This window comes from Acanthochromis polyacanthus, chromosome 3, assembly GCF_021347895.1.
Source record: "Acanthochromis polyacanthus isolate Apoly-LR-REF ecotype Palm Island chromosome 3, KAUST_Apoly_ChrSc, whole genome shotgun sequence".
Taxonomy (NCBI): domain Eukaryota; kingdom Metazoa; phylum Chordata; class Actinopteri; family Pomacentridae; genus Acanthochromis; species Acanthochromis polyacanthus.
In genome coordinates this window covers 45,585,749-45,613,204 of record NC_067115.1, presented here as the reverse complement: position 1 = coordinate 45,613,204, position 27,456 = coordinate 45,585,749, and the positions used below count along the sequence as shown (strand labels likewise).

The 27,456-nt window shown below is 40.1% G+C and overlaps 1 protein-coding gene across 1 annotated transcript; it reads left to right on the top strand.

Annotated features, from left to right (window-relative positions):
* The first annotated feature begins 1,051 nt into the window (after positions 1-1,051).
* Positions 1,052-26,988, top strand: LOC110972169 (galectin-related protein-like). The gene is made up of 6 exons (XM_051946526.1): positions 1,052-1,540; positions 4,105-4,247; positions 6,303-6,386; positions 7,111-7,199; positions 24,660-24,843; positions 25,940-26,988. Exons 2-6 carry the CDS (start codon positions 4,209-4,211, stop codon positions 26,081-26,083), a joined length of 540 nt encoding a protein of 179 aa, XP_051802486.1. The 5' UTR covers positions 1,052-1,540; positions 4,105-4,208; the 3' UTR covers positions 26,084-26,988.
* The last annotated feature ends 468 nt before the right edge of the window (positions 26,989-27,456 follow it).

The window sequence follows — 27,456 nt, the reverse complement described above, 5'->3', positions numbered from 1 at the left end:
AGCTGACAGCAGCATCCGTTTGTGAGGAGGATGAGAGAAAACCAGCTCCGTTTGATCACAAATGTACACGTTGGATTAAGACAGGATAAACGTTACCATCAGCTGGATGCATCAGAGCGGATGATCACATTTACAGTCAGGTTGTTTGTTCAATATGATAGCTGCTTTTTGTTGCTCCAAACATCCAGAGTTCGTACTCAGTCCATGCAGATTATGAGACAATGAAGGCTCAAAGGACACACAGAACCATCACATCGGCCACTTAGTGGAGTTTTGTGTTTGTTTTCTTCTCCTAAGTCGACCTTTCGTGTAACTTTGCAGGTACGTTGTTTGTTTGTTTTTTATGTCAGTCTGGTTTTTGTCATTATTTTGAGTGTCTGTTGTCATTTTTTGTATCTTTGTGCACATTTCGTGTCCCTTTATGTAATCATTCAATCATTTTCTGTCTCCTTGTCATTTCTGCAGTTCTCTTTCTGTGTCTTTGTCATTGTGCATTTTTTGTTTTCTTTGCCCCACACTTTTGTAGTCAGTTTGTGTGTGATCAGAAAGTACATTAACAGTATTGTACATGAACAGACACTACTTCATAAACTCAATCAGAAGTCCCTCACATTACAGCACTCCTACTCAAAATGACAGAGTTAAAATCAAAGCCCTGAAGTGAACACAGACTGAGTGCAGGTCGGACTAAAGATGGGGACTAACAGGCCGGTACAGGAGGAAGATAAGAACCTGTGAGGCTTCTACACTCCACTGGGGGCAGGTCTGAGTAACGCTCTGGAGTCTGAAGGCAGGACAGGCTGAGCTGGAGGGAGGAGGAGTGGAGCAGGGCGGTGGGCGACAGACTGACTGAAGTGGGTCAGAGTTTCCTCAGCTGAGGCAGGAGCAGAGCCTGGAGCAGTGGGACTGACATTTTTGTAGTCTTTTTCTGCATATTTGAAGCCATTTATGCTTTTCTTTATACCTTGTTTGTAATCATTAAGTGTTTTTTTGTGGTAATTTAGTCTCTTTGTAGACAGTTTGAGTCTCTTTTTGTGGTCATCTTGTTTATTTTGTGGTCATCTTGTTTGTCCCTTTGTGTTTTTTGAGGCTGAGGGCCTTTTCATACAGCAGTGGGAGGAAAACAGTGCACTGATGCTCTGTTGTTACTGACATTACCACTGCTATTCTGACTCTTTCTTACCCATACGTTCATCCCTTCACTCAGAGCAGAACAAACTCCTGTCAGCCTCACAGACGTCATAATGAAGGCTGTACTACGGACACTTTAATGATGCGTGTAACATGTAGAAACACCAAACACTGGAGCCTCTGCTGGCGTCCTGCTGCCTGTTTCCTCCTCCTGATTGGCCTTTCCTTTCACCACACGTCCTTCTGCTTCCTCCCATTCTTTACTCTGTGTGGAGAATGAAAATGGAAAGTTTCAACAGAACACTGAGTTTATTCGGTGTTCTCTCAGTCGCAGTAAATGTGGAACGTCACAGTCATCGTCACAGATAGATCAGAACGTTTCCAGGAGAAGCTTCATAGCTCAGACCTGGTGAGTACATCTGGACAGATATACCAAAACACTTCACTAATCCACTAACCTCGGTAGTAAATATGTCAATGTTTTCTTCGTTGTCGGTGAATCTCAAGCTCAGATCCAAACCAATCTAAAGCTGATTAAAATTAAAGACTGAGTCACATTGTAGTTTGATTTGATTCAGTTCTTTTACCACAAATACTCACTGGAGCCCGGTGGTGGATCCATCTGCTGCTGAAAATAACCCAGACTGAATGCGTTATTGTCTCTGTTTTTAAAATAAAGCTCATCTGAAGCACATAAGTCTGGACCAAGAGCAACAATCAGGGTAAAAAGATAGAAAAGGACGACTCGGTGGTTTGGATCTTTCTTGTACTGAGTTTTGTTGAGAGGAAAATACTGATTAACTGAAAAGCTGCAGTCATTCTATAATTCTCTGATGTTTGTATTTGTGTCACAGTAAACTCTGGATTTCTCCATTCGAAATTAAGAAATTTGTGCAGTTCTTTTATTGTCAGCTGCTTGTTTTCTTCCAGCAGACATATTTCATCTTTTGAAAATGCTGATGCACTAGTTTAACCTCAATCAGATTATTCAGCTCAATCACTTTCTAAACCCTCCTGTTGTCCTCATTTACAGGCACCAAAAAATAGTGTTTCCTTGTCTGAAAAAAAATCCAAACATTCAGCAAAAAAAATCCCCAAATTTCTGAAAATTTGCAAAACATTCAGGAAGAAAATTCCAATAATTCCTTAAAAGTTTCCCTTAAAAGTTTTTTTTTATTATTATTTTAAGGGAAATACTTGGGGGATAAAAAAAATCCCAAATTTGGCAAGAAAATTCTTGTAAATATTTTCAAAAAATTCGTAAAAATCTTCTAAAAAATTTAAAGTGATTACATATGTATCAGTAAAACTTCTAATATTTTCTTTAAGAACATTCACAAAAAATCTCCCAAAATCCAGCGAAATTAGCTGGATTTTGGGAGATTTTTTGTGAATGTTCTTAACAAATATTTTTAACATTTTTTTTTCCACCAAAAAATGTTCAAAGATTTTCCTAAAATGTTGAAAATGTGTACATCAGAAATATCACTGTGAAAACATGTTTTGTTTTGTTTTTTTTCACATTTTCAAGTTTTAAACCAGATCAGTTTGACCTGCAGGACGACAGGAGGGTTAAAGACCCTTCCACTGATAACCATCAATATAAAACTAACCTTTTTCTCACATCTGAATGTTTTATGACCACAACTTAAACTTTAACTACTGCTGATATTACATTTGCTGCTGAACTATTTTGTCCTGTCCCGCTGGTTTTATTATTTCACTTTCTATTTTTATTTCTTGTGAACACGGTTGTTTTACTAAATGTGAGTTTTAAATAGCACTAAACTTTTAAATAACATCCCATAATTCAAGTGTGATAAATGGATTACAAGAGGCATTTCAGAACCACTTTACGAGCTGTTAGAGCACGACACCAAACACATCTGTGAGTCTCTGCACTTTACTGTCAGATGTACAGTATTTATGCAGTGTATTTGTAGATCCATTCATATAAATCCCTGTACTATGTCTACCAGCATATGTACATTTGCCTGGGGACCAGACAGCCTTTATATTGTGTATTACAAATACACATAAAGTCAGTCTGGAACTGCTCCATTGAACCAAATCTAGCCCAGAGGCGGGACTACCGATCACAGCTTGAATTGGAGAGAGCCAATCAGCGTAACACATGTGTGACGCAATCGCTAAGCGACCTAACAACTGCCTTTCCGCCATGATGTTTTGTAGTTTTAACAGCTTCCTTCGCCGTACAGGGGTCCTGAGGAAAATCTAAGCTCTCCCTTTCAACAGTGGAGGACAGCATTACGCATTCTATCGTACAGCCTGCCGGAATTAAAAATACATCCTTTTTAAAAAGAAAAGCTTTAAGAGCTGCTTCTTGTTGAGGTTTTAAGGACAAATTCAGCCCGTGCAAAACAGAGGAAAGCGCACGAGAGAAACCTCGCTCTGTTGCGGTCGCATCGTTAACTCCCGCCTCTGGTGCTCTGATTGGTTCGGTCTGATCTGCTCGGAGCTTGAAAACCTGTCAAAATGTGTCAATGGAGGAGGGCTAGACCGTATTCCCGTATATCCCTTATAACGGGAATACAGTCTAGCTAAGCTAGGCTATATGTACATAGCATCTCAATATCCACTCCTTATATCTTTAACAAACCATTTCATGGCTGTAGTATATCACATCTCTTGTCCTTGTGTAGTGACAGTAAAGTCTAATCTAATCTAATCTACAGGTGAATCTATAAACTGTCTGTCGTATGCAGATATCCGTATTGCTGGCATTATTAAAAACAGGAGGCTGCACTTATTTGTAATGATTAAGAGATGCTTGAGCTTCATTTAGCCGCTTAGAGAGTTTGGTTTTTGGAGTTGGCCTGCAGTCAGAGCCTCACAATGAGCCTACTTGTTATTGACCTGAGAGGGAAAGGCATGCAGGGGCAGCTGATTACAGGGCTGTGTGTGTGTGTGTGTGTGTGTGTGTGTGTGTGTGTGTGTGTGGGTGTGTGGCAGGTTGAAGCTCTACGTCAGTGCTGATTCAGTCCACAGGAGACGTCGGAGGCGGGCAAACTGGATCTGCAGCTCATTTCTCTGCTGCTTGTTTCCTTCAGACCAACATGGCTGAAACCCACAGAGTGGCAGCGGAGGGCAGGAAGGTGAGTTTAATCAGCTGAACCAGAACACGGAAGCAGCTTCACAGAACACCTCTGTTTCATATTCAACAGTTTAATTTTGCAGGTGACAGTTTAGACACAAATTGAGTTTAAGTGGTTTTTGAAAGAAAAAGTAAACCTGTCATTCTACTAACTAATGTGAAGTGGGCTAAAATAAGCAGTGATTCCACTTTAAACTACCAATATAAAACCTCAGTGACCTGTGTGGCAGGTTCTAAACTACAGCTGTGACATGGTCCCTGTTATAAATAATAAAACCATCACCTGTGTGTCTGAATCTTAGACAAGCGGCTTTTATTTAATTTTAACCCTCGTGTCATCATGTGGGTCTAACTGACCCGTTTTAAAGTTTGTAAATGTGGAAAAAAAATGTTTTCACAATAAAACTTCTGATGCCCACATTTTGAACATTTTTTAGAAATTTTCTAAACAATTTTGTTGGGAAAAAAAAGAAATGTTAAAAATGTTTCTTTAAGAACATTCACATAAAAATCAACTAAAATCCAGTGAATTATGCTGGATTTTGGTTGATTTTTATGTGAATGTTCTTAAAGAAAATATTAGAAGTTTTACTGATAAATATGGAATCATTTTAAATATTTTTAGGATTTTTAAAAAAGATTTTTACTCATTTTCTGCAAATATTTAAAATAATTTTCTTGCCAATTTTTAAAATAAAACTTTTAAGGAAAACTTTTAAGGAATTGTTGCAATTTTCTTCCTGAAGGTTTTGCAGATTTTCAGAAATTTGGTGAAATTTTTTTGCTTAATTTGTGGATATTTTTCAGACAACAAAGACAACAGGAGGGTTAAGCACAATGAGACAAGGACAGTAAACAGCTGGAGTTGAGGACATTCATGTTTAATTGGCATCATTCTTTTGTTTTTCTTTGGTATATTTTATAATTTTAAATACGATGTTGTCACTGAAATCCCTCCATGTGAGATTATTAATAAATGAACATTACGTAGAGCAGAAAAGGCAGAGAAAAAACAAGTACAACCTTAATTAAACTCAAAGTATCATCCAGTTCAGACGTGTATTATTTAGTTCTGGCATCTCCACTCCAGACAGCTGGCTAAAATTGTTCCTTTAGAGCAGTGGTTCTCAACCCTGTTCCTCAGGACCCCATGTCCTGCATGTTTTAGATGCTTTCCTGCTCCAACACACCTGACTCAAATGATCAGCTCGTTATCAGGCTTCTGCAGATGCTTGATGACCAGCTGATCATTTGAATCAGGTGTGTTGGAGCAGGGAAGCATCTAAAACATGCAGGACATGGGGTCCTGAGGAACAGGGTTGAGAACCACTGCCTTAGAGCACAGTGGAGTTCCGCAACTTTCCTCATTTTCTCTGAACTTTCAGGCTTTAAGTGAAAACATTTTTCTTTATTTTTATATTTTTTAGCAACCAAAACTCCATGAACTCCATCGCCTGTAAATAAATCAGCTTCTTGCTTTTCTTCTCACACTGACAGGATCTGTGAAACACTTCAGTATCATGTCAATATCAAAAGCTTTTATTTTGAAGGTTAACTCCGGCTTCCCCAGCTTCATTCACGCTTTGACGCAGCACGTGCTGGTCACGGGGCGTGTGACGTCACTCTGTGACCTTTGTGCTTTGGCTCCAGGAAGAGTGATAAAAATAAAACAATAAAAGCGTTTGTCTTCGTTTGTGTCATGAAGCGTTTGTTACTGTGTCACATTAATGTCAAATGAGACACTTTAACTTTTATTGTTTGAACAGACAAACAAAATATAAAGTAAAAACAAAACCTAAATACATTTAATTGGGCTGTTTCTAATCCATAAATATCAATTGTGTGAATTAAGCAAGAAACTGATGAAGCAGATTTAATTGTTTTATTAAAAAAAACAAAAAACCTGCGACAGAATTATTGCTGTTGATTTACTGAATCCACCCACACCTGGAAAAACGTCTGTTTTCACAAATAAATGTAAAAATACAGCTAATTTAACATGAAGTCACAATAACGTCTTGAAGGTTTTCAATCATTTTCATTCTTTTCTTTCCAGAGGTGGAGTTTTCCACAGAGGACTGGCTCTGACCAAAACAAACCGAGTTCCTGCTCTACCGACCGAGCTGCTGAGAGAAAACTGGTAACTGCACTGAACGCAAAAGACAAAACATTTATAGAAATATATGTACACTTCTCTGTGTTGTAATTTTGTGTCTGTTTTGGAAAACACAGCATAATATGCGATGATACAGGTACATTATATGTCCTGCTGATGTTGTGTTTTCACAATAAAAGCCACAATTCTAAAAATACATTTGCAGTTTTCCCAACAGAAAAAACACGACGTTGCTCTCAAATGCCTCATTTTTAGTAAAATACTGTATCTCACAGCATTACATTTTAATGGCATGACTTGTTGTGAAAATTAGAACTACATTCTAATTATTTCTCAAAATGATTCAGTCTTATTCAATAATCTCAGAAGGTTTTATCTTACACTGGCCCAAATACTGCAGCTATTGTTTTAAATTTTACGTAAATGGCTTTCTATGTTCATTTGATTTATTGAGCTGATAAGACAGTGTACATTTATAAACGTCTATTTAGACAGCATTAGACAAAAATAACACAAAATAGAGCAACAAAGCTCATTTACATCCGCAGGCCCTAGGCAGGTAAAAACAACAACAGTGAAACATAAGACACTGTAAGGTGAGTTTTGAAGGTTCGTAATGTGGGACACTCCTTTATGGAGAGTGTAAGATTGTTCCAGATCTTAATCCTCATTAAATCATTGCTTTAAACATTGCTGCCTTCTGCTTTTATCAGTTAACCGGTTAACTTGCTGATGGTGTTGGTCTCAGGCTGTTCCCTTCAGAGGTCACATCACAGATGGGATGCGTCCGGGCAAAAAGGTTGTGGTGGTGGGCATCGTGGACCCTCGTCCTGACAGGTGACTTTAAAAATTCGTCCTCCTCTGCTCAGTATCCACACAGCTCCTTTTCTTTTCACTGTGTCTTCCTTTAACTCTCATGTCGTCCTGCGGGTCAAAATTGACCCGTTTTTAAAGTTTGAAAATGTGGAGAAAAAAAAGAACTTTCACAGTGAAACTTGTGATGTCCACATTTTCAGCATTTTTGGGAAATCTTTGAACATTTTTTGGTGGAAAAAAAAAAGTTAAAATGTTTCTTAGGAACATCCACAAAAAATCCACCAAAATCCAGCGAATTTCACTGGATTTTTTTTTTTGTGAATGTTCTAAAAAAATATTAGAAGTTTTACGGATATATATGGAATCATTTGAGGTATTTTTGGGGTTTTTTTTTGGAAGATTGTTGCTCATTTTTTGACATTATTTACAAGAATGTTCTTGGCACGTTTGGGGGATTTTTTTTTAAATAAAACTTTCAAGGAATTATTAGAATTTTTGTCCTGAAGGTTTTGCAAATTGTCAGAAATTTGGGAAATTTTTTTGTTGAATTTTTGGATTTTTTCAGACAAGGAAACACTATTTTTGGTGCCTGTAAATGAGGACAACAGGAGGGTGAAGCCTCACAGATTTACATGCTGTGTAAAGGCAGTAATGTTTGTCCATCTGTCAAAGACTTTCCAACATGCAGCGACTAAATTTACTTTAAATTCTGTCGTATTCAAGCTCCACAGATCCAGAACATATTTCTTAAAGAAACAGGCATGTTTTTAGTAAATTATCTCAAAACCAAGAGTTACAGGCGCTTTTATTATGAAGGAAATTACTTCCAGGAACTTTCCCTGGATTAAAACTTCCCCCCTCAGATTTGCATTACATCAGTACGACCAGAGCCACAGGAAGCTTAAACAAATGAACTCAACAGTTTCCTTCATGAGGTCAAGCCAACAAACTGCTGGAGAGCTGAAGTCAGCTGGAGTTAGAAAATGCACAGACATGAAACATTTTTTCAAGGAATAGTTATATCTATTATAATAATAATGGCTTTATTTATATAGCACCCTTAAGAACAGCGTTCACATGGTGCTTTGACAGTAAAAAGGAAACACAATCAAACAAGATATAGGAGACAAGTCAGAGCAGTCAATTAAAATAAAAGGTAAAAAGGACAATAAGTTAAATGAATATATAGCTACATTAGCATGCAACTCAAACAAAGGAACTAGGCAGTTTAAAAATTAAATGATAAGACTGAGGGTTGAAATAAGAGTAAAAACATTAGAGAATTAAAGAATTAGAGAGATGACATCACACCAAAGAACCAGGCAGCTAAAAGTAAAATAAAACAAGAGAGAACATCTAAAAAAACAGGACATAATACAGAATAGAACAGTGAAATTAAATAAAGCTAAAATCAAATCTATACAGATGGGTTTCCAGAAGTGATTTAAAAGAAGTTACTGACTGCATCTCCTCAGGCAGGTCGTTCCAAAGTCAAAGTCCTGATGGAGAACTCTTGGTCACCTTCAGACATGAGCCTCGACTTTGGAACGACCAGAAGGATCCACTTGAAGATCTGAGGCTGCCAGTGGGATCATGAGGGGTCAACAGATCAGAAATGTAGGGGCGAGCTTTAAAAGTGATCAGTAAAATCTTAAAATCAGTTCTAAAAGCAACAGGTATCCAGAGGAGGGAAGCCAGGATGGAGTGACGCGGTCTGTTGAAAGCAGTAAGGAGCCGAGCTGCTGCACAAGTTGGAGACGACAGAGGAGGTCTACAAGAACGCCAGGAAGGAGGGAGTTACAATGATGGAGACAGGAGAAGACGAGTGTTTGGGCAAGTTTTCCCAGGTCTGGGTGTGAGAACGACTTAATCTTGGAGATTATTTTGACTTGGAGGAAGCAAGACTGGATAATTTTTTGGATATGGGGAGAAACACTGAGGTCTGGGTCAAATAAAAGGCTGAGGTTTCTGGCAACGAGCTTCATGTTGGTTTATGGCTTTATGGACCCAGGTTGTTGGAGATGAGACTCCTGTGTAGATGTCTGATCTCTGATGAAGATAAATATCCACTATTCTCTTTACAAATCCTTCAAAAAAACTCTCTTCAGAACTTCATTCAACCTGTCTTATGAGGAATCCTCATTTACAGTGATGTCAGGAGTCCAGTTAAAAGGCAACGATCAACGAGACAACAAAGAAAAGAGAGTTAAAACCAGTCACATTCAGGGCCAACCCAGTCTCACATCAAATTGTGACATAGTCACGTTTGTCCACGATGCAAAACGTTACAATCTCACAATTTGGCCCTGAAAATTGTGAGATGCTCACGTTTTTTCCCCCCAATTCTTTTGTATTGGTCTGACGAAGGGTCACGTGACTGCTTGCTGCAGGCTTCTCAAAATGAAAACATGGCGGCTATTCCTTTTATTTTCCGTGGAAAATGCATTATTTTAAGACAGTTTGGACAGAAAAAAACATTTTGATGACATTTTTAGTGAGAAATATATATAACACTTTCACATTATCCATTCAGTTGTAACGGCCAGAATACTATGGTTGCTGTACACGGCTTTGCCGGTAGTTGGCACTCTCACTTTAACTGAGTTGTATGCAGTAAATGCACGTCTCTTCTCTTCTTCTCTCATCGCCATCTGAGATGCATGTGTGCTCCAAGGCAGAGAAAAGGACTCAAAAGTAACGGGTTGTTGTTGGTTTCGCCTATGTGTCACTGTTAATGTGTGACTAGTGAATGTAGCGCCGTGGAGACCTGACTTCATATGGTCTTTGTTAATAACTGCAGAATAAACTACCGTGTGGAATCCCCTATCACGTTTCATCTCCTGCCTGAGCTAACCTGCTATCCCGGGTCTTCTGTGTTAGCCGCCAGCCTCTCCACCTCACTGGCTCAACCCATTACAACTGGCGCCCGAACATCGTTCTCTGGACTTCATGTGGATTGGAACGAACTTCGCTCTGCACTGCTCTACCTCAAAGCTCCCGTGAGTTGATGCTTGGAAAAGTTTTCCACTGGATCTGTGCCATGCTAAAGGAGCTAAGTGCGTCTGAGCTAAGCTAACTTCGCCGATCGGCTATCTTGTGTTTCTACACGTTTGGATAAACAAGGACCGCGTCTTGTGTCTTCGGCTTTGGATACCTCTGTTCACAATGCCTTCTTCAAGTGTAGAGTGGAGGAGGATTATGCATACCTGATGGGAGAAGCAGACATTAAAACTGGATTTAAGGTAGATGCAAAACGTGAACTAAGCAGCCTAAAGCCTCTCTTTTTGGAATTACGGACTATTTTTCACTCCTCTGGACTGACTTAACTATGTAAGTAGAGGACTGTGTGACTTCTTTTGTTCCCATACATGCTTAGAATTAAGAGTGAGTTAAAGGATAAATACTCAAGAGATTCTGAGTGGAAAAGAACATATTTGAGCATAAGTGAACAAAGAGACATTATCATATGTTGGTTTGAACTTCAAAACTGCTCATTACAATTATATAAGTGATTCCTTGCTTCTCATTGCCTTTTTGTTGATGGATTTAAGGTCAGTATATATTTTTTAGGAAGACAATTACTCACAACTAGTGTGACAAACTTTGCTACTGTTTGTTTTGGACATTTTTTTTTCTCCACCCTCATTTTGAGGTGTAAATTTAGCTCAGAAAGTAAATTACGATGGCATCCCATCCGGATATACAAAGTGAAGAATCTGACCATGACATTGACGTAGACTTTGACTGTCTGGACAAATACCTTGTCCCCCATCGTACAACCTCAGTCCTTGAGGAACAGGTCCAAGACCTGCAGGATGAAGTTGAACGTCTAAAAGAATGTCTTAGAGACTCCTTGGACTTACAGCGTAATGTGCTTAAGCAATGGGAGCACTCCAACCAGAAAGACTACAGCAGTCCTGCAGCCCAGCGCTTGGCAGCTCGACCCAAGGCCACCTCAACTCCCTATGGACCTGCTTTCACCAAAACTGAGTCTTGCTCCGCAATTAAAGACCAGCACCCAGACTCTACTATGCAACCGCATTCTCTTGAACTCTCCAGCACATCCAGAATGATTGCAGCTGCGCTTCATCATGCTAAACTTGAGCCCCCTGTCTTCACCAATGACAATAATTTACACCCTGAAGATTGGCTGCAGGAAGTAAACACCTACAGATCTTCTCTAAACCTAACTGATATACAGATCTTGAGTGAACTGCCACACTTTCTAGCCAAGGAACCCACCAAATGGTTCAAAGCACTCAGTTCACATATTGTTACCTGGAAAGAATTCTGTCAACTCTTCAGAACTGTTTTTCTGCCATCTGACAGCCAAGAACAAATCTTAAGGTACATCCTCGACCGTGTTCAAGCTCCTGATGAGCCCCTGCCGACTTTTGTGACTCATATGCTAAGTGAGTTTAACAAACTGAAATCTCCACCTCCAGAAAAGGATCAGGTTGAACTGATATGCAAACATTCTCTTGAAAAATATAGAGTCGCACTGTATGGCATGCCTGTCTCTTCGGTTATGGACTTACTGCTCAGAGCACACGAACTACATTCGGTTCTAGGACCAAGGGGTAACCACCCTCCTTCTGCCAGCTCCAAGAACCACCCTCCTTCTGCCAGCTCCAAGAGAAACCAACCGACTGAACCCTACTGCTTCAAATGCTCTCGCCCTGGGTTCACTACACGCACTTGCCCCAACTGCAACTCTATCATCGGTAGCCAGCCCCCACTCACCAAATCTCAGCCTGACCAGCTACACGATCCTTCAGGGACGGCTGATCGAGAAAGAGGTGAGCAAGAACTTCATGCCAACATGTCTTCAAATTCCCCTCTACAACGCAGACAAACGGGAAACTTCAGGGGAGGGAGGACATTTCATCGAGGCAATCCTTCCTCCAGACGCTGACTGAGCCTCACCCACCTACTGCTCCCTCTCAGGAAAAGCTTGTTCTAGGCCATGTAGAGGACAACTGTTCTCAATCTCCCTGGAACATTCCTCTGAGAACAAGATTGAACTTTAACTCTGTGTCTACGGAAGCAACTCTGGACACCGGGGCTTCAATTTCAGCTGTAAGAGCAGAGCTCGTCAAAGCGAATAACACTGTTCTGAACAAAACCCGTAAGTGGACAGGTCCACCTGTGAGCCTGGCAGACAATGCTCCCTGCACCCCGGAGGGTGTCACCTGGCTTTCTATTGGTTTCATGGACAAACGTTTTTATCACCGCTTTGTCATAATCCACAATCTCTCAACCCCTTTCATTCTTGGAATGGATTTTATGATCAGAGCATCACTGACCATCCACGTCCCCTCCAGAACAGTGTATATGGATGACTTTCCTTGCCCTATTGATGAAGTTGAGGACTATGTTGTTGAACCACTTGTTAAAAGAGAAAAATGTATGTCCCTCGGCACCCTGCAGTCTGCTTTAATGACGAAGCTGGATGATGCGAACCTTGATGTTGAACAGAAAGAGGACATGTACGGCCTCCTAGAACAGTTTAAGGACATGTTTGATGGTCGTCTTGGTCACACCTCCCTGGCTAAGCACACCATTGACACAGGTCTGGCAAAGCCTATCAATCTCCCTCCGTATCGCACCTCTCCTGCGAAAAAGCGTATCATCGAAGAACAAGTACAACAGATGTTGCAAGACGGGATCATCGAACCCTCCACAAGCCCATGGGCTGCCCCTGTTGTAATAGTTAACAGAGCAGAATGTGACCCGAGGTTTTGTGTGGACTTTAGAGGTTTGAACCAAGTGACACAGAAAGACTCTTACCCTCTACCTCGTGTTGACGAGTCACTTGACTTTTTGGCAAGGGGAAAGTTCATCTCAACACTAGACTTAGCTCGCGGATACTGGCAGGTCTCTGTCGCGGAGGAATCTCGACCAAAGACAGCCTTTGTGTCACACTGTGGCCTCTTTCAGTTTCGAGTCCTCCCATTCGGCCTCTGTAATGCCCCAGGGACTTTTCAACGACTAATGAACAGCATCCTTGCTGGCCTCATCTACAAATCATGTGCGGTGTATCTGGACGACATCGTCGTTGCTTCCCCCACCTTTGAGCAACACCTTGCTGATCTTAAAGAGGTGCTTGAAAGACTGAAAGCTGCAGGTTTGTCCTTGAAGCTCAAGAAGTGTCAGTTTTGTCTGAGTCAACTCTTGTTCCTTGGCTACCGCATCACAAATTCAGGCATAAAACCTGATATGGATAAAATCAAAGCTGTGATGGAGTTCGAGACCCCAACTTCAGTGAAACAAGTCAGACAGTTTCTCGGGCTGACGGGTTACTACCGTCGTTTTGTGCAAGACTACGCACGGCATGCTGAGCCTCTTCATGCACTCACAAGAAAAGATGCAGTTTTCTGTTGGGATGACAATTGTCAGGTTTCTATGGACATTTTAAAAAAAGCCATCACGTCAGCTCCTGTCCTGACGTTCCCGGATTTCACACGCCCATTCTTCATTCATGCTGATGCTTGTGACCTTGGACTTGGTGCAGCGCTCATGCAAAATGATGGAGATGGACAGGAGGTTGTGGTTGCTTATGCAAGCCGCTCCCTGCACAAAGCAGAGAAGCCCTACTCAACCCCTGAAAAGGAGTGCCTAGCGGTGATTTGGGCTCTTGAACATTTCAGACCCTACGTCGAGGGCCTCCATGTGACTATTTTCACAGACCACAGCAGCCTCAAGTGGTTAATGTCTCGCCCCAATCCCACCGGTCGTCTTGCACGCTGGTCACTAAGGCTTCAGGACTTCGACTTCACCATTGTGCATAAGCCTGGCGCACATAACAATGTGCCAGATGCTTTGTCACGCAATCCCCTGCCAGAGGATACCGCAACGGACATCCTACCCGAGTATGCATTGATAGGCAGTTTGGACCTTCGCACTCTCCCTCCTGTGTTGCTAGCTGAACGTTCTGATGTCAGGCGATTACAGCTTGATGACCCAGTCACAGGTAATCTTATTCACGAACTCAAAGATGATAGTCAGGTTAAAGGGGATGATAATGCACCTCAACAATTTGTTGTTTATGATGACCTGCTGTACTACAAAGACCCAAACAGCAAGTGTGGTTTGCATCCGCTGAAAAATCTCAAGCTTTATGCCCCTTCATCGATCAGAGGCGTCTTGCTCGACTACTACCATGACCATCCCACTGCAGGTCATCTTGGTGTTTCAAAGACTCTTGCAAGACTGCGTTTGAGATTTTTCTGGCCCAAGCTGTCAGCTGATGTTAAACGTTACGTCACCTCTTGTGCAGTTTGCCAGCTCATCAAACCTTGCCAGAGAAAACCAGCGGGTCTTATGGTCCCAATCCTGCCCCAAAAACCCTGGGAATATGCTGGAGTTGACTTTGTTGGTCCTTTGCCTCGCTCTGCATCAGGAAACGCCTACCTGCTTGTCTTCGTGGACTACTTTTCCAAGTGGGTTGAAGTCTGTGCTGTTAGGGAAGCAACAGCACAGGTAGCAGCCTCAAAGTTTATCAGTGAAGTGTTCGCCAGACATGGGGCCCCTACCTACCTGATCTCTGACAGAGGCACACCTTTTGTGAGTGAGTTCTTCGAACACGTTATTTCAACCCTTGGAACTGTACACAGACTCACCACAGCGTACCATCCTCAGACAAATGCAACAGAACGAGTGAACAGAACTTTGAAAACGGCCATACGTGCTTATGTCGGTGATAAGCACACATCATGGGATAAGTTTCTCCCTCAAATCTGCTTTGCTCTTCGCACAGCCCCGCACGAGAGCACCGGACAAAGCCCTTGCATGATGCTCTATGGTAGGGAGCTTGAAACCCCGCTGGACTTGATCACCCTGCCCACATGTGACAATGTGGATGAGCCAGGTGTTCCCTATCCAGAGACTCTGAGAGCTTCCCTCCAAGAAGCTCATGAACATGCGAGAGCAGCGCTTGACCGCAGCCATGACAGACAGAAACACTACTATGACTTGAGACGTCGTCCGGCTAGTTTTTCGGTAGGTGACCTTGTAAGAGTTAAGTCCCGCCCCAGGTCTGATGCTCAGTCTAACTTTACAGCTAAACTTGCACCTCTGTACTCAGGTCCCCTACGTGTTAGTCAAAAGTTAGGTGACGTTAACTACAGACTGACCAGACTGGACACTGGTACGGACGCTGGAGTATATCATGTTGTGAACATGCAACCCTTCACCACTTGGAACTCTCCCCATAAAAGACAGAGTCTACCGGTTGCTGAGGAAAGGAACAGTCGTCTGGCCCAGGATGTTGAGACTCCTATCTCCCAACCTGAAATCACCACAACCCTCCCTGTCAGTGACGCAAACTTTGATGATGCTGTTGACACTCACCCACTACCTGACACTTTCTCTGACTGTGCTGACGGGTATGCTTTGAGACCTAGACGTTACCCTAGGATCACATCTGGCTGGTCAGGAAACAGATGGACGAATTCTTACCATACTAACAGGCTTGACCTGGGATAAACAACTGCCATGTGTCGTGCGCGATGGATAATGCGTTTTGGAATTGTGAGAAAATGGGATACAAGGTTGAAATGTATGCATGTTTGCTCTGCTAACATAGTTTAGGTTTTGCAGCAGGTTACTGTGCCACCATTAGTTCCTGATTTAGGTTAGAATTTAAAAGAAAAAAGTGACTGCTGCAGTTAAACGTGTTTCCAACTTAGTGAAGGTTTCAAACTTAAATGAACTTAGTAAAAAAAAAAAAAAAAAAAAAGAGAAAAAAAGTTAAATAATGGGATTTTGCATTGTTTTTGTTTCCAGATTTGTTTAATTTTGAATACATTTTGTCTGAATGCAGCTAAATATTTTGCTTCCTGATATGTATGTGATTTGCCAAACATGTGACCTTGCCCTGAGTGACACCATTGGCTTTTCATGATGTTTATGTATTGTAGTGTGATAAGTTGATGGTAGGCTGATGCTGTAGCTGTGTGCGGCTGAGGACAGCCTTATTTTCACCAGGGGGGAATATGTAACGGCCAGAATACTATGGTTGCTGTACACGGCTTTGCCGGTAGTTGGCACTCTCACTTTAACTGAGTTGTATGCAGTAAATGCACGTCTCTTCTCTTCTTCTCTCATCGCCATCTGAGATGCATGTGTGCTCCAAGGCAGAGAAAAGGACTCAAAAGTAACGGGTTGTTGTTGGTTTCGCCTATGTGTCACTGTTAATGTGTGACTAGTGAATGTAGCGCCGTGGAGACCTGGCTTCATATGGTCTTTGTTAATAACTGCAGAATAAACTACCGTGTGGAATCCCCTATCACGTTTCATCTCCTGCCTGAGCTAACCTGCTATCCCGGGTCTTCTGTGTTAGCCGCCAGCCTCTCCACCTCACTGGCTCAACCCATTACACAGTTATTGGAAATGATCTTTGGTTTGGTTTGTTTTTACGCTGAATTTCACTTCACGGCATTAAATTGTGACAGCGTCACATTTTGTACGTTATGCTGGTTGATTAGGACGCTGCCACAGACGAAACCAAGTGGTGTGTTTATTTTTGTATTGTTGCATTGTGTAATTTTTTGAGTTGTTAAATCATTTATGTAACTCTTAGTGATTACTGCGAGTTACTGAGATGTCTTCCCCGGCCTTTCATCAGTTGACGCGCTTCGCTCCCTTGTTAACAAGTTGCATTTCAATGATCCACAAGTCTCTCGTTGTCAATGCAAACAACCGTATTTATTTCCATGAACGTGCTTTTACCGCAATCATTTGTTGAGCTCATCCATGCACCAGTCAGCGCACAGCGATCTAAAACTTTATTCCTGCCCACAACACGATCCCCCTGTCTTTCTTTAGCCCGTGGAAGCGTCCATAGCAACCACCATAGCAACGGTGGGAAACGTAACAGTTCCACTCCAAGACGTGAAAGATTCATCGTAATAACAAACCAGAGATCATACACAAGAACTGAACGAATATTGTGAAATTAAAATGTATATTTTTTTGGTGTCGCTGTAATGCCTGAGGCTTTGCTGCTGTCCGCTTCCTGACCGTGGTCGGCAAAACACAGGGGAGAACGACGTGCAGAACCTGTTGCACCTTTCTTCTTCGGTGGTGTCTGTGTAAAACAATGTCCAACCTGCAAACAGCACACCTAGCGCCATGAAGCACAAAATGCAGGTGTAAATCAATGACATCTTACAATTACAATGTCCTGTCTTTAACTAATAAAGACACATATATAAAGAACTTTACATCAGTTTGTTTGTTTGTTTGTTTTATTAAGATCCCCTATTAGCTTTTGCAAAGCAGCAGCTATTCTTCCTGGGGTCTTCATAATTTCATTTGTGACAACACCAAAAAGCAACATGTACACAAAATACATACAAATCAAATTACAAAATACATAAACAATGCATACAAAAATACACGTATACAATACAAATAACATACATATACAAAACCTGTACTAACCAAAAGCATACAACAAATAATACTCCCACCTTGAATTATAAAAATAAACTTTTCTTCTTCAAAGATACCATGACCTAACAGTAATAATTAAAGAATAATCTACCTCAGAAACCAACCATAACATGAATCACATAAACAGTGACATTACAGTCACTACATTTAAGTTTAAGATTTAATTTAATGAATGATTGTATTTTACAAATTTCTATTCCCAAGCAACCCACTAAACTAATAACTAAAATTTTGTGCTACGTAATGCTCTTTTAGTTTTATTTTAAAGTTTTCAATATTCCCCGTTTTTGAGAAAATCCGGATGTTATCGCTCGCTCCCGACAAAAGCATCAGTTTTTTAAAATATTTTGGATTTCGATTAATTAGACAATGAACAAATTGACGTAATTTCCTGGTGGGTGTGTTTATGCAGCCTATTAAACACTTTTTCCCCATGAAATAAAGTACAATCCATACATCATGGTCCGGTGTTCATTGTTTGTTTTGTTCACTGACATAGTGCAATAAAGTTTTGTTTTTAAACCATCCAGTACCGTAATGAATATTGAATGAATATGGCATCTCGTTTACATCTCTAATTAAGGAGCAAGAAATTTACTGACGTTGATTTATGATTCAAGACAAGCAGAGGACACACTGTGTGCCCCTTTAATGTCCAAAAGGCCAGTTAAGGTCAAAATCTCACAGATTCTTTGACCAATTTGGACCAACCTGCACATGCTTGATATTGGGTCCTAAAGCAATACTGGTGTACGTTTTCAGACCACCAGGACCTACAACGGCAAAATAGGAGCAAAAAAGACACTGGAACAGGGGCCTTTGTTAAAATGAATGAGAAACAGTGTGAGAACATCAATCAAAGTGCACCAAAGTGCATAAAGTCATAGAACAGGGTGTGCTGAATGCTCTGGGAGCAAGTCTGCAGTGAAAACACCTTTTATGGGGTCAAGGGTCACTAAATCTGAAGACTTCAAATGAAGGAGACATTTTGTGCAACATATCAAGTATCATAAAAGTCATTCCCAGTGGAATTCAAGTCTGATATTGTGTGGGACTATTCAGAGCAGTCACATGAAGCGCTGTATCTGTTTTCAAGGGTCTAGCTCCATGGGAACCTGCTTTTTTCAGCAGTGAGGCCTAGTAGTAGTGATGAAGCCTGAGGCCTTCAAACATGTAAAAAACATTCCTGCTCGGTCATTTTTGGGTCTAGTGACACCAAATCGGACACATTCCTACTAGACCACCTCCTGACCTTGCATATTTTTTTCAGAGAGTTAGCTCAAAAGGGGCCCGAGCATGGGCCTGTTTCTGACTCTATGGTTAACCCTTTAATGTCCAAATGCTTCAAAATGGGCTAAAAAGGTCCAAATCTCACACATTCCTTCACCAATTTGGACCAAACTGCACAGGTTCTAGATATAGAGGCTAATGTGAACGCTCATGCACCTTTTCAGACCTCCAGGGGCCACGAAGAAGGAACGAGGGCCAAAAAAACACGTTTTTCAATAGTTGTCCCTCTTTTGCTCTCATTTCACTTCTGTTACACTCAGAGAGCTGAAACCTGGGATCTGGTACCTCTGAAACATCTAAAATCTAAATCCACTGGAACTGTTTTACTAGCCCCTCCCAAACCGGAAGTAGCTCCAGGAACGACATAGAGACTTGTGCTTCAGATCAATTGTTCACCAAGGTCACCTAAATCACCCCTAAAAGTTTCAGCTCATTTGATGCAAAAATTACTAATTTATGGGGCTTCAATGTCCAAAAATGTGACATTTTGACCCTGCACCAGGGGTCACAGGAAGGTCATAGAGACACCAAACCAGCACAGTTCAGCTCCAAATATAGCCTAGTATAACATACTAAAAGATCAGCCCCAGGGTCCCAGTAGAAAAATGTGACCAAATGTTCATGTTAGGAAAATCAGGTCTTGTTAGATTCATTGACCCTGAGAGCCTTCTGCCAGTGGAATTAGACCCTCACCCTCATTTTTTACCCAAATGGGACGAAATCTTAACCACAAGTACTAGGGCCCCTTGTGAGTCGGTATATACAATATCAGCCTCCTAGGTCAACAGGGGGCCAGATGGTACCATGTTGAAGTTTGGAAATGTGCCCCTTTAATGTCCAAAAAGCCAATTAAGGTCAAAATCTCACAGATTCTTTGACTGATTTGGACCAACCTGCACATGCTTGATATTGGGTCCTAAAGAAATACTGGTGTACGGTTTCAGACCACCAGGACCTATAACGGCAAAATAGGAGCAAAAAAGACTGCTGTAAACTTGGACATTTTAACGCAGGGATCCATAGAGATTAACTCGTTTTTGAAGCAGCTTCAAGCAGACGTTTGACAAACTGTAATTTTCTGCATTTCCATGTTGCCTTTATTGTTCATTCAAAGAGTTTGCTGTTTGGTTGCAGCACAATTTCCTTGCAGTCATTGTACAAGTGGAAAAGAATATTCCATCACTGAAAAATCTTTGTTTTATTCATCATAACATCTCAGCATTTAGTCATCATTTTATCATTCATTTTCTTTGGTGCACCTCACTGTGCTGCGCTGACTGACTCTGAAAAGAACACTTTGCCCACACACACAAAACTTAGGTCTGTTTGTGTGAAACTTTATTCATTACCTTTTTTTGGCTACTTTATTGTGTCTTTAGCGTGTTTATGGTTCCTTATATATAAAGAGTCTGTATATTTTGTAATAATGAGGAGAGGAATAATGATATTTTTCTCTGTAGATGTTGTGGTATTTGTTGTTGCTGTAGTTGTGTTGCTATGCTGGTGTGTCATTAACTCCCTGAAGTAGTTTCTAGTTGCTCCAGTCGTATTTTAAATCCCCCTGGGCTCATTGTGTTTACTGCAATATAAAGTTGTGTGCCTCTATGAAAACAGCACAACCATGGATAGAAGTATAGAGAACCGAAAAAATGCACTTTGTTTTTTTTTGGCCCTCATTCCTTCTTCAGGGCCCCTGGAGGTCTGAAACGTGCATGAGCGTTCACATTAGCCTCTATATCTAGAACCTGTGCAGTTTGGTCCAAATTGGTTAAGGAATGTGTGAGATTTGGACCTTTTTAGCCCGTTTTGAAGCATTTGGACATTAAAGGGTTAACCGTAGAGTCAGAAACAGGCCCATGCTCGGGCCCCTTTTGAGCTAACTCTCTGAAAAAAAAATATGCAAGGTCAGGAGGTGGTCTAGTAGGAGTGTGTCCGATTTGGTGTTACTAGACCCAAAAATGACCGAGCAGGAATGTATTTTACATGTTTGAAGGCCTCAGGCTTCATCACTACTAGCAGGCCTCACTGCTGAAAAAAGCAGATTCCCATGGAGCTAGACCCTTGAAAACAGATACAGTGCTTCATGTGACTGCTCTGAATAGTCCCACACAATATCAGACTTGAATTCCACTGGGAATGACTTTTATGATACTTGATATGTTGCACAAAATGTCTCCTTCATTTGAAGTCTTCAGATTTAGTGACCCTTGACCCCATAAAAGGTGTTTTCACTGCAGACTTGCTCCCAGAGCATTCAGCACACCCTGTTCTATGACTTTATGCACTTTGGTGCACTTTGATTGATGTTCTCACACTGTTTCTCATTCATTTTAACAAAGGCCCCTGTTCCAGTGTCTTTTTTGCTCCTATTTTGCCGTTGTAGGTCCTGGTGGTCTGAAAACGTACACCAGTATTGCTTTAGGACCCAATATCAAACGTGTGCAGGTTGGTCCAAATTGGTCAAAGAATCTGTGAGATTTTGACCTTAACTGGCCTTTTGGACATTAAAGGGACACACAGTGTGTCCTCTGCTTGTCTTGAATCATAAATCAATGTCAGTAAATTTCTTGCTCCTTAATTAGAGATGTAAACGAGATGCCATATTCATTCAATATTCATCACGGTACTGGATGGTTTAAAAAACAAAACTTTATTGCACTATGTCAGTGAACAAAACAAACAATGAACACCGGACCATGATGTATGGATTGTACTTTATTTCATGGGGAAAAAGTGTTTAATAGGCTGCATAAACACACCCACCAGGAAATTACGTCAATTTGTTCATTGTCTAATTAATCGAAATCCAAAATATTTTAAAAAACTGATGCTTTTGTCGGGAGCGAGTGATAACATCCGGATTTTCTCAAAAACGGGGAATATTGAAAACTTTAAAATAAAACTAAAAGAGCATTACGTAGCACAACATTTTAGTTATTAATTTAGTGGGTTGCTTGGGAATAGAAATTTGTAAAATACAATCATTCATTAAATTAAATCTTAAACTTAAATGTAGTGACTGTAATGTCACTGTTTATGTGATTTATGTTATGGTTGGTTTCTGAGGTAGATTATTCTTTAATTATTACTGTTAGGTCATGGTATCTTTGAAGAAGAAAAGTTTATTTTTATAATTCAAGGTGGGAGTATTATTTGTTGTATGCTTTTGGTTAGTACAGGTTTTGTATATGTATGTTATTTGTATTGTATATGTGTATTTTTGTATGCATTGTTTATGTATTTTGTAATTTGATTTGTATGTATTTTGTGTACATGTTGCTTTTTGGTGTTGTCACAAATGAAATTATGAAGACCCCAGGAAGAATAGCTGCTGCTTTGCAAAAGCTGATAGGGGACCTTAATAAAACAAACAAACAAACAAACTGATGTAAAGTTCTTTATATATGTGTCTTTATTAGTTAAAGACAGGACATTGTAATTGTAAGATGTCATTGATTTACACCTGCATTTTGTGCTTCATGGCGCTAGGTGTGCTGTTTGCAGGTTGGACATTGTTTTACACAGACACCACCGAAGAAGAAAGGTGCAACAGGTTCTGCACGTCGTTCTCCCCTGTGTTTTGCCGACCACGGTCAGGAAGCGGACAGCAGCAAAGCCTCAGGCATTACAGCGACACCAAAAAAATATACATTTTAATTTCACAATATTCGTTCAGTTCTTGTGTATGATCTCTGGTTTGTTATTACGATGAATCTTTCACGTCTCGGAGTGGAACTGTTACGTTTCCCACCGTTGCTATGGTGGTTGCTATGGACGCTTCCACGGGCTAAAGAAAGACGGGGGGATCTTGTGGGCAGGAATAAAGTTTTTAGATCGCTGTGCGCTGACTGGTGCATGGATGAGCTCAACAAATGATTGCGGTAAAAGCACGTTCATGGAAATAAATACGGTTGTTTGCATTGACAACGAGAGACTTGTGGATCATTGAAATGCAACTTGTTAACAAGGGAGCGAAGCGCGTCAACTGATGAAAGGCCGGGGAAGACATCTCAGTAACTCGCAGTAATCACTAAGAGTTACATAAATGATTTAACAACTCAAAAAATTACACAATGCAACAATACAAAAATAAACACACCGCTTGTTTTCGTTTTTGGCAGCGTCCTAATCAACCAGCATAACGTACAAAATGTGACACTGTCACAATTTAATGCCGTGAAGTGAAATTCAGCGTAAAAACAAACCAAACCACAGATCATTTCCAATAACTGAATGGATAATGTGAAAGTGTTATATATATTTCTCACTAAAAATGTCATCAAAATGTTTTTTCTGTCCAAACTATCTTAAAATAATGCATTTTCCACTGAAAATAAAAGGAATAGCCGCCATGTTTTCATTTTGAGAAGCCTGCAGCAAGCAGTCACGTGACCCTTCGTCAGACCAATACAAAAGAATTGGGGGAAAAAACGTGAGCATCTCACAATTTTCAGGGCCAAATTGTGAGATTGTAACGTTTTGCATCGTGGACAAACGTGACTATGTCACAATTTGATGTGAGACTGGGTTGTCAGGGCAGTGTAGTCGATGATCATGGATTTAAACTGGCCAACAGATACGGCTGCACCACGTCTTATTGAAAAGCTAAAGGCATTTTTACCGTCTACAGTGTTGGTTCGTGGGACTTCAGGTGTTAGCCAAGTGCTTGACTGAGTTGAATAGTTATTGTGGGATGAAGGAAGTATTGTGACATTCAGTGTTTTATAGATAAACACAAACCAATGTCAGACAATTTTTTAATACAACAAGCAGTGATGAGTGGAATAACTGCCACCGCTAAAGAGGATCTAAAGCTTTCAGAGTGGATAGACAGATGATATCTCCATAATCTAGGACTGACAAGAAGACTGCTTTGATTCATTTCTGTCTGAAAAATATAGAAACAGCGCTTCTGTGTCTGTAAAAATATCCATTTTTCTGCTGTAGCTTGCAGACTAACGTTTGGATGTAATATTTAAATGTGAGTTTTTGGTCCCAACAGATGCCCAGATATTTATATTCTGAGACTCTCTTGATGCTTAAACGTGCTTGAGAACAACAATATTTTTAGTTTTCTTGAGCATCAGAGTAATCCAGTGGTAATTTTTACATCCAAAGGTGCATCGTAGCCTAAAACAGCTCATCCTGCATCACCACAGACGTCACAGTAGCTCATTTGACTCATGCTTTCATGTTGTTCTCTTGCCAGATTGATCCCCAAACAAACCTGTGAGTTTCCATATTAGAAATGAGAAAAAGCATTTTGCTTTCCTGAAGATCCCCGCTCCGGTTCTGGGATCCTTCTGACATGCTGAGGTTAACTGGTGGTTCTAAACTGTCTGCAGGTGTGAATGTAATTGTTTGTCTCTCTCTGTCTCTCTCTGTGATAGACTGTTACCTGTCCAGGTGAACCTTCACCTTAAGTCAGCTGGGATAGACTCCGGCCCCCCATGACCCCCATGAGGACTAAGCGGTGTTTAGATAGTGGATGGATGGATTTGGAGATCAGCTCCAGAGTGGGCTTAAATGACAGTTCACAGAAAAACTGCTGGTTTTTGTGGCTGCAATAACTCCTAATTGGAATGGTGTAAAATTACCAGCACCATGATCCAGATGGGATTAAAATCAGAGCAGAGTAGGTTAGGTTGAAATCACTCCACCTCCCCCACAGAAGCAGTCAGCAGAGTTTATCTGGGATTAAGGCGTAATGTGAAGGTTCCTGTTCACTTCCAGGTTCTACGTGGCCCTGACATGTGGCTGTGGGACGTCCAGGGAGCCTCCGCCTGACGTGGCTCTGGAGCTGTGTGTTCGGTTCAGGGACCGGCAGATCCTGAGGAGAGCCTGTGTGTCTGGATCATGGGGAGACGCCGACAGAACCGTTCCTTTCTTCCCCTTCATCAGAGACCAGCCATTCAAGGTACCAGCATCCGTCACAAACCTGTCAGTGTTTTACCGCTGTGGAGTGTAAACACGACTAAAATGACAAATTCATTTACTGAAAACAAAGGTCAGGTTGTGTTTCAGTTCCAGCAGTGAAGGTAGGACAAGGAGGGCGTTTACCCATCCTCATCTACTGTTTATCCCAAAATGTTCATTATTAACCCTCCTGTTGCCTTCATTTACGGGCACCAAAAATATTATGTCCTTGTCTGGAAAAAAATCCAAAAATTCAGCAAAAAAATTTCCCAAATTTCTGAAAATTTGCAAAATCTTCAGGAAGAAAATTCCAATAATTCCTTAAAAGTTTTATTTAAAAAATATCCCCCAAATGTGGCAAGAAAATTCTTATAAATATTTTCAAAAAATGAGTAAAAGTCTTCCAAAAAAATCCTAAAAAATATTTATATCAGTAAAACCTCTAATATTTTCTTTAAGAATGTTCTTGTGAATGTTCTTAAGAAACATTTTTAACATTTCTTTTTTTTACCACCAAAATATGCCAAAAAATTTCCCAAAAATGTTGAAAATGTGGACATCAGAAGTTTTCTGTGAAAATATGTATTTTTTTCTCACATTTTCAAACTTTAAAACGGGTCAGTTTGACCCACAAGACAACATGAGGGTTAAACATGTAAATGAAAACATGAATAAATAATCATATAAATACATTGCATAAAATATGTCAATGGCCCAACCATTTAAGAATTAACTAAATAAAATATTGAAATTAATCTTATTATAAAATATATTACAAAATGTCATGCATTTTCAGAATTACTGAATTTTACTGAATATCATTTTTATTTTATTTCAGACCTTTAAACTTAAAACAGTATTTCATCTGTCCCGGTAGCTTTTCATGTCAGACATTTTTAGTTCACACCATCATTTCAAGATTTAAGTTATATTTTCTGTCATAATGTCATATTTTAATTCATAATGCATCAGGTGGTGCTTTTAAACAGCGGTACAGCAGTTCCAGATCAGAACGCTGTGACATGACGACATAACGGAGTAGAAGAACCGTCAGTAAGTGCACGGCTTTTGACCAAACGTCTGCTGTCTCCTCACAGATTGAGATCCACTGTGAACAAAGCAGGTTTCGTGTGTTTGTGGACGGACAGCAGCTGTTTGACTTTTACCACAGACTGACGTCACTCAGCGACATCGACACGCTGTGGATCAAAGGCAGCATCAGCCTCACTAAGCTGGCCTGAACAGAGGAGCTGACCGCTGAATGAGGATCTCAGCTTCATGGCACAAGAGCTGCCAGAACTCACGATGTCTGAACACCGCCCGTGTTCAACCTTCTGTTATACTATAATCATGATCTAAAGCTGGAAACAGGATTCACAAATGTATAATTTATGACAGAAGTGAGTACACCCCTTTGCAATATCACCTAATACTTCCAAACCGTAGCACCTGTCTAAGTTAGTGAACAGAATTAAAAGCGCAGAGCCTAAAGGAGAAACTAAATGTGACCAAAGTGGGATCACTGACACACAAGTTAGCAAAGCTGTGATGACTTAACCCTCGTGTCGTCCTGCAGGTCAAAACTGACCCGTTTCAAAGTTGGAAAATGTGGAGAAAAAAAAATTCACAGTGCAACTTCTGATGTCCACATTTTCAACATTTTTGGGAGATTTTTTTTTAACATTTTTTGGTGGAAAAATGTTTCTTTTTTAAAAATCAAAATCCAGCGAATTTTTCTGGATTTTGGTTGATTTTTCTGAATGTTCTTAAAGAAAATATTAGAAGTTTTACTGATTTATATGGAATCACTTTAGATATTTTTAGGATTTTTTGGAAGATTTTTACAAATTTAAAAAAAATATTTATATGAGATATGAGCAGATATGATGCTAAATATGTGACGACTACCTCAGTTCATGTAGCTGCAGTCCATTTGTTTATGAAAAATGATTCTATCTTTCCTGTTTAGGCCTTTTTCTGCCTCTTTTGTGTCTTTACCAACATTATTTATGTCACATTTTGTCACTGGATCAGTACTATTGTGACTTGTTTGTATATTTTTCATCTCAAAGCAATTTAACAGTTTATTTTCATCACCTTTCAAAATGGTCAAATCTCTCTAATGAAAATTTAATTTCGTTTGAAGTAGGGGCTATGGGTATGCTAAGATTATTATTCACAATAATGCCATATTATTCACTGCTCTGTTAGATTTTAAATGTGATAGTGTCCTTTCTTTTTTGACATCTTCTATTTCTGAAAAGGAAAAACAGCAACTAAAATATTATTACTATTATTTTGATTATTATTATTAATAATAGTAATATTATTAATAATACCAATAATAATAATAATAAATGGTATATTATAAATAGTATATTTTGCCATTTTTTGCCATGTTTTCTAAATGGTTTTCAGATATTTCCATTTTAAAAAATACAATTTAGTTAATAATTTCAGATTCTGGGGAGGATTATTTACTTTTTCTGATACTTTCTTTTCCACCTGGATTATTTTGCAAATATTTTCTAGATAATAGTAAAATTAAAAATAGTTTGCAGATGTATTTTTTGTCAGATTTTTCTTAATACTTGACAAACATTTTTTCTGATAT

Bases quoted from the DNA above. Each gene is read 5' to 3' on its own strand.
- LOC110972169 (XM_051946526.1), top strand. From the start codon at position 4,209: ATGGCTGAAACCCACAGAGTGGCAGCGGAGGGCAGGAAG. The intron at 6,387-7,110 runs GTAACTGCACTG...TGTTGGTCTCAG, and splicing joins GAGCTGCTGAGAGAAAACTG to GCTGTTCCCTTCAGAGGTCA. The intron at 24,844-25,939 runs GTACCAGCATCC...GTCTCCTCACAG, and splicing joins TCAGAGACCAGCCATTCAAG to ATTGAGATCCACTGTGAACA.